The 8114-nt window shown below is 36.6% G+C and overlaps 1 protein-coding gene across 1 annotated transcript in view; it reads left to right on the top strand.

Moving 5' to 3' along the window:
- Positions 1-8114, top strand: part of LOC135464585 (uncharacterized) — a 38744-nt gene that overhangs the window by 587 nt on the left and 30043 nt on the right. Inside the window, exon 2 of the mRNA XM_064742025.1 lies at positions 532-672. Within this exon, the coding sequence (XP_064598095.1) occupies positions 538-672 (135 nt within the window). The 5' untranslated portion in view covers positions 532-537. The remainder of the gene's footprint in view (positions 1-531; positions 673-8114) is intronic.

Raw genomic sequence — 8114 nt, 5'->3', positions numbered from 1 at the left:
GGATATAATCCATAAAATCCGTATTCCTTGAAAAGAACTAATTAAGGAGCATTAATTAGCATTGCACATACAGAGAACTACTCAGTTCAAATACATTTACAATCAGTATGTCGGGCATGTATATTAAAAGGGGTCTTACCAGATTTACATACCACAATTAGAAACAGGACAAAAAGCATGGCAAAATTTTATGTACCAATTAAGAAACTTCTTAAAAAAATTGATGGAGGTAATATACACAAATGACTTAAAAATTTCGCCGACAGAAGTGCATTTTTAGAGGCAAATAAATGTCAGAAAAATATTATTCTTGGTGCTGAAGGCTGCAAGTTTCCAGTAGAATATATTCCCATTGTTTCAAGTAAATCTCAAAACACCTTTCTAAATCAATAGAGCCCTCAGAAATCAGGGAAAATGGGGAAGTTAGCCATGGAAGGCATTTATGAGTGGTTTAATTAGATGATGTTATGTGTATACAGTTGTTAGGTATTCAGGATGGAGACCTGTATTTGTGTGTTTTACTTTCTGAAGGAGTACATGGAAGAGTCTTTCCCAGAAGATGTCTTCACTAGAAGATCACAGGTCTCCAATGCGGAAGGGTCCTCATTGAGTCGAGAGGAAGGAAGGGAAAAAACACCTCTTCCAGATTTCGACATGAAAGAGGCTGTAGAGGTATGTTAATCAAACATAAATTTTCAGTCCTATTTTGCAGTCCACCCTGGAGGATATGTTTTTCGCTGGCATTATTGGTTCATTACACTTTGGTGATGGTCTGCAATCAGGAAGTTTTAAATCATTCCCTCGCCATTACCAGATGGAGCACAAAAGTACAGGCTAGTACATGTATGTACTTACGTCTTTAATTTTTGGGTTTTTTTTTTTTTAATATTTGTAGAAATTTCAGTATATTGCAGGTAAGCAATCATGCAAAGGTGTGGTGATATTCATCAGGAGTTAGGTTACAGTGAAAGTTTGTTTGTATAAATAAAATCAATGAACTCAAGACATACTGAGCAAATTTCAAATTTGTTCACTATTTAGGAACTGTATGGTAGTCGGTGTTGCTTGGTAGTAAAAGTGTGTCCATTAACATTATAATCCTAGAGTACTTCAGACAGGCGGTTGTTATGTTTACTTGATGATTAATCACAAGTGTGTCACTGGACACCTGTCATTCAGACATTGACTACAGTAACAACGCAGGCACAAGCCCCACCCCTTGACCACCAAGGTATTAGTATTGAAGACAGAAGTGTGTTTTGTGATGTTACATTGAACTTTAACTTCAAGTACCATATCTGAACTGAATAAAGCTTAATCCAAGCAGTATTACAAAATCTGTGATATTGTATGATATATGTTCTTTTGTGTGTCTCCATGTAACTTTATGTGTCATGAGCTACAGAACTACCCCAGAAAATTAAAGAAAACACTGTTCCCAACTGACTTAGTTGCCAAAATTACCTGTGCTATTGGCATTAAAACATTACTTTAAAATGGCCAGGGAAGCCTGCTGTAGAATTTGTCTGCAGGTCCACACTTTTATTACCCTGGCGAGATTTTTATTTCATTTAACCTATTCACGTGCAAATCTATTGAAACATTAACAAAATCACATGCCTTAAAGCAGACCACAGAACTGGATTGTATTCACTAACTGGCCTGCACAGTTAAAAATGGATTTGTTTGGCCTGCATTTCAATGAAGTTCAATTATTTCCCCATAAATATATAAAGCTTGCCAGCTTTACACTTTGTATATAGTTACCTCAGGTGACAAACAGCAATCCACGCCTTCTTTAACCCCCACAGATGTAGGCTTGACAATGTTCACTTCTTTAACTGCCTCAAATGGTTTCATTTTATACATGTACAAGTATGTGTTTGGATGTGGTAAAGCACATATCAGTTCAGAAACTTTCTGCGTTTGAAAACTATGTCGTCAGAGAGAATTATCAGCAAGGATAGAAGGAGTACAGCATACATCACGGAATAAGGAGATTGACAAAGATTAGACAGTCATCACCACTGATTTCTCAACAGTTTTCAGGTTTCTGAAAACTATATCATCAGAGAGAGTTAACAGCAAGGATAGGCAGAATACAGCATATATAATGGAATAAGGAGATTGACAAAGATTGGACAAGTCATCCCCACTGATTTCTCAACAGTTTTCAGGTTTTTGTAGTGCCTGGTGTACATATACACATACCAGTCATGTTTGTAGCTTTGATGATTGAATTAGCCGTGCTGATCATCACATAGATCATTGTTTATTTCATGTACATTTAGGTTTAAAGGATTCTGGGATTCTCTGTGTCTATACATGTGTGCGTGTTGTTCCGAGAAATTTGTGTGGATGATGTACATGTAAGGAATGGTAATCTTAAACTTTATTTCAAATTTGTTGTGAATGCGTGTATGGTTATCAGGACAGTTCAAGCCCTAACTGTTTAGATATCCATTTTTCCCTTTACTTGATGAATGCTTGTGGCCTATAAATTTCCTGAATCATTTAATGGTTCAAATTCAGGACAAATTTGTGCTTTTGTTCGAACGACAGAATTTCTCATGTGATCAGGCTTTTGAGCAATGGTATTGCTCTGTGAAATTTTGTTTTCCAGTGAATTAAAATGCACAGTAAATGTTTCCTCGGATTGGATGGACAATTATAATATTTGTAAAATTTTACAAAATGGAATGAAGAATCTACTAGTAGGGATCGTCAAAATCCTTATATATGCATGTCTTCTTAAATTAAGGAGTTTTCTGGTGGCAATTTTTTTTTCTAGTGGCAATTGTTTATCTCTGCTGTGTAAACTAAGGCGTTTTCTGTTGGCAATTATTTTTCCTAGTGGCAATTGTTTATCTCTACAGTGTGAAATAAGGAGTTTTCTGTTGGCAATCATTTTTCCTAGTGGCAGTTGTTTATCTCTTCAGTGTGAATTAAGGAGTTTTCTGTTCGCAATCATTTTTCCTAGTGGCAATTGTTTATCTCTGCAGTGTGAATTAAGGAGTTATCTGTTGGCAATCATTTTTCCTAGTGGCAATTGTTTATCTCTACAGTGTGAATCAAGGACTTATCTGTTGGCAATCATTTTTCCTAGTGGCAGTTGTTTATCTCTACAGTGTGAATTAGGGAGTTTTCTGGTGACAGTTTTTTTTCCTAGTGGCAATTGTTTATCTCTACAGTGTGAATTAAGGAGTTTTCTGGTGACAATTGTTTTTCCTAGTGGCAATTGTTTATCTCTACAGTGTGAATTAAGGAGTTTTCTGGTGGCAGTTGTTTTTCCTAGTGGCAATTGTTTATCTCTACAGTGTGAATTAAGGAGTTTTCTGGTGGCAATTGTTTTTCCTAGTGGCAATTGTTTATCTCTACCATGTGAATTAAGGAGTTTTCTGTTGGCAGTCATTTTTCCTAGTGGCAATTGTTTATCTCTACAGTGTGAATTAGGCAGTTTTCTGGTGGCAATTGTTTTTGCTCGTGGCAATTGTTTATCTCTACAGTGTGAATTAAAGAGTTTTCTGGTGGCAGTCATTTTTCCTAGTGGCAATTGTTTATCTCTACAGTGTGAATAAAGGAGTTTTCTGGTGGCAATTGTTTTTCCTAGTGGCAATTGTTTATCTCTACAGTGTGAATTAAGGAGTTTTCTGGAGGCAGTTGTTTTTCCTAGTGGCAATTGTTTATCTCTACAGTGTGAATAAAGGAGTTTTCTGGTGGCAATTGTTTTTCCTCGTGGCAATTGTTTATCTCTACAGTGTGAATCAAGGACTTATCTGTTGGCAATTGTTTTTCTTAGTGGCAATTGTTTATCTCTACAGTGTGAATAAAGGAGTTTTCTGGTGGCAGTTGTTTTTCCTAGTGGCAATTGTTAATCTCTACAGTGTGAATTAAGGAGTTTTCTGGTGACAATTGTTTTTCCTAGTGGCAATTGTTTATCTCTACAGTGTGAATTAAGGAGTTTTCTGGTGGCAGTTGTTTTTCCTAGTGGCAATTGTTTATCTCTACAGTGTGAATTAAGGAGTTTTCTGGTGGCAATTGTTTTTCCTAGTGGCAATTGTTTATCTCTACCATGTGAATTAAGGAGTTTTCTGTTGGCAGTCATTTTTCCTAGTGGCAATTGTTTATCTCTACAGTGTGAATTAGGCAGTTTTCTGGTGGCAATTGTTTTTGCTCGTGGCAATTGTTTATCTCTACAGTGTGAATTAAAGAGTTTTCTGGTGGCAGTCATTTTTCCTAGTGGCAATTGTTTATCTCTACAGTGTGAATAAAGGAGTTTTCTGGTGGCAATTGTTTTTCCTAGTGGCAATTGTTTATCTCTACAGTGTGAATTAAGGAGTTTTCTGGAGGCAGTTGTTTTTCCTAGTGGCAATTGTTTATCTCTACAGTGTGAATAAAGGAGTTTTCTGGTGGCAATTGTTTTTCCTCGTGGCAATTGTTTATCTCTACAGTGTAAATAAAGGAGTTTTCTGGTGGCAATTGTTTTTCTTAGTGGCAATTGTTTATCTCTACAGTGTGAATAAAGGAGTTTTCTGGTGGCAGTTGTTTTTCCTAGTGGCAATTGTTAATCTCTACAGTGTGAATTAAGGAGTTTTCTGTTGGCAATTGTTTTTCCTAGTGGCAATTGTTTATCTCTACAGTGTGCATAAAGGAGTTTTCTGTTGGCAGTCATTTTTCCTAGTGGCAATTGTTTATCTCTACAGTGTGAATTAAGGAGTTTTCTGGTGGCAATTGTTTTTCCTAGTGGCAGCTGTTTATCTCTTCGGTGTGAGTTAAGGAGTTTTCTGTTGGCAATCATTTTTCCTAGTGGCAATTGTTTATCTCTGCAGTGTGAATTAAGGAGTTATCTGTTGGCAATCATTTTTCCTAGTGGCAATTGTTTATCTCTTCAGTGTGAATTAAGGAGTTTTCTGTTGGCAGTCATTTTTCCTAGTGGTAGTTGTTTATCTCTACAGTGTGAATTGAGGAGTTTTCTGTTGGCAATTGTTTTTCCTAGTGTCAATTGTTTATCTGTACCGTGTGAATTAAGATGTTTTCTGTTGGCAGTCATTTTTCCTAGTGGTAATTGTTTATCTCTACAGTGTGAATTAAGGAGTTTTCTGGTGGCAATTGTTTTTCCTAGTGGCAATTGTTTATCTGTACCGTGTGAATTAAGGAGTTTTCTGTTGGCAATCATTTTTCCTAGTGGCAATTGTTTATCTCTACAGTGTGAATTAAGGAGTTTTCTGTTGGCAATTGTTTTTCCTAGTGTCAATTGTTTATCTGTACCGTGTGAATTAAGAAGTTTTCTGTTGGCAATCAGTTTTCCTAATGGCAATTGTTTATCTCTACAGTGTGAATTAAGGAGTTTTCTGGTGGCAGTTGTTTTTCCTGGTGGCAATTGTTTATCTCTACCGTGTGAATTAAGGAGTTATCTGTTGGCAATCATTTTTCCTAGTGGCAAATGTTTATCTCTACAGTGTGAATCAAGGAGTTTTCTGTTGACAATCATTTTTCCTAGTGGCAATTGTTTATCTCTACAGTGTGAATTAAGCAGTTTTCTGGGAGCAATTGTTTTTCCTAGCGGCAATTGTTTATCTCTACAGTGTGAATTAAGCAGTTTTGTGTTGGCAATCATTTTTCCTAGTGGCAATTGTTTATCTCTACAGTGTGAATTAAGCAGTTTTCTGTTGGCAGTCATTTTTCCTAGTGGCTAGTGTTTATCTCTACAGTGTGAATTAAGGAGTTTTCTGTTGGCAGTCATTTTCCTAGTGGCAATTGTTTATCTCTACAGTGTGAATTAAGGAGTTTTCTGTTGGCAATCATTTTTCCTAGTGGCAATTGTTTATCTCTACAGTGTGAATTAAGCAGTTTTCTGTTGGCAGTCATTTTTCCTAGTGGCTAGTGTTTATCTCTACAGTGTGAATTAAGGAGTTTTCTGTTGGCAGTCATTTTCCTAGTGGTAGTTGTTTATCTCTACAGTGTGAATTAAGGTGTTTTCTGTTGGCAGTCATTTTTCCTAGTGGTAGATGTTTATCTCTAAAGTGTGACTTAAGGAGTTTTCTGTTGGCAGTCATTTTTCCTAGTCGTAGATGTTTATCTCTACAGTGTGAAGTAAGGAGTTTTCTGTTGGCAATCATTTTTCCTAGTGGTAGTTGTCTATCTCTACAGTGTGAATTAAGGAGTTTTCTGTTGGCAATCATTTTTCCTAGTGGTAGTTGTTTATCTCTACAGTGTGAATTAAGGAGTTTTCTGTTGGCAATTATTTTTCCTAGTGGCACTTGTTTACCTACAGTGTGAACTAAGGAGTTTTCTGTTGGCAGTCATTTTTCCTAGTGGTAGTTGTTTATCTCTACAGTGTGAATTAAGGAGTTATGTGTTGGCAATCATTTTTCCTAGTGGCAATTGTTTATCTCTACAGTGTGAATTAAGGAGTTTTCTGTTGGCAGTCATTTTTCCTAGTGGCAATTGTTTATCTCTACAGTGTGAATTAAGGAGTTTTCTGTTGGCAGTCATTTTTGCTAGTGGCAATTGTTTACCTCTACAATGTGAATTAAGGAGTTTTCTGTTGGCAGTCATTTTTGCTAGTGGTAGTTGTTTATCTCTACAGTGTGAATTAAGGAGTTTTCTGTTGGCAATCGTTTTTCCTAGTGGCACTTGTTTACCTACAGTGTGAATTAAGGAGTTTTCTGTTGGCAGTCATTTTTCCTAGTGGCACTTGTTTACCTACAGTGTGAATTAAGGAGCTTTCTGTTGACAATTGTTTTTCCTAGTGGCACTTGTTTACCTACAGTGTGAATTAAGGAGTTTTCTGTTGGCAATCATTTTTCCTAGTGGCACTTGTTTACCTACAGTGTGAATTAAGGAGTTTTCTGTTGGCAATCATTTTTCCTAGTGGCACTTGTTTACCTACAGTGTGAATTAAGGAGTTTTCTGTTGGCAATCATTTTTCCTAGTGGTAGTTGTTTATCTCTACAGCGTGAATTAAGGAGTTTTCTGTTGGCAATCATTTTTCCTAGTGGCACTTGTTTACCTACAGTGTGAATTAAGGAGCTTTCTGTTGACAATCATTTTTCCTAGTGGCACTTGTTTACCTACAGTGTGAATTAAGGAGTTTTCTGTTGGCAATCATTTTTGCTAGTGGTAGTTGTTTACCTACAGTGTGAATTAAGGAGCTTTCTGTTGACAATCATTTTTCCTAGTGGCACTTGTTTACCTACAGTGTGAATTAAGGAGCTTTCTGTTGACAATTGTTTTTCCTAGTGGCAATTGTTTATCTCTACAGTGTGAATTAAGGAGTTTTCTGTTGGCAATTATTTTTCCTAGTGGCACTTGTTTACCTACAGTGTGAATTAAGGAGCTTTCTGTTGGCAATCATTTTTCCTAGTGGCAGTTGTTTTTCTCTACAGCGTGAAAACTGGTTGTATGCGTGAATTCAAGAATTCGGGAAACTTTTATCTGTATGATCTTACCACTGAGTCGGCGTGAATTTGGAATTTTGTTGGTTTAATCATATTCCTGTATTGCTGGTCTCCCTGAATTTAGTATTTTTTCTTGTGAGAAAGAATTTCCTGTATAGACTACTCACTGAAGTTTTTCTCTCTTGAACTCTTTTGTCAGTGAGGGTAGCATAAAAGTTCTGCTGTATCATATGACTTGCCAAAACTGTTAGCGAACATTGCTGACATCAATTGAGCGGGCACGTGTCTCACCATGTTCTGGAGGAACAAATAACACCATACATAGAGAAATTAAAATATTTAGTGTGTCAATTTTGAGTAGAAAAGACAAATTCGTAAAAGCCTACCTTTGAACTGAGATCCGGTTACCTGAGATGCTGACAGTGTAGAGTTAATGCTTTGAAATCTATAATGGCTCTGGAAGTGCAACTAGCTCACAGAAAACATGACCCCAGGGACAATTCTTATGTAGACCCACTTTCCTTGTTGACACTTCAAGTTCAATAAATCTCAGGATGTAGAAAATCAACCATTCACATTTTCCCTGTGAGGTATTATCATGTTTACTTTAAGCAGCATCGGCAAGAAGTGCAGAGCTGATGAAGAATAAAGTCATTGTTGCCATCTTTCGTCCAATCGAAGGTAACGGCACGCTTTCTTATGGCAACATGGATA

Source organism: Liolophura sinensis, chromosome 4 (genome assembly GCF_032854445.1).
Source record: "Liolophura sinensis isolate JHLJ2023 chromosome 4, CUHK_Ljap_v2, whole genome shotgun sequence".
In the NCBI taxonomy this organism is placed as follows: Eukaryota; Metazoa; Mollusca; class Polyplacophora; order Chitonida; family Chitonidae; genus Liolophura; species Liolophura sinensis.
This window is presented reverse-complemented; position numbering and strand designations above follow the sequence as displayed.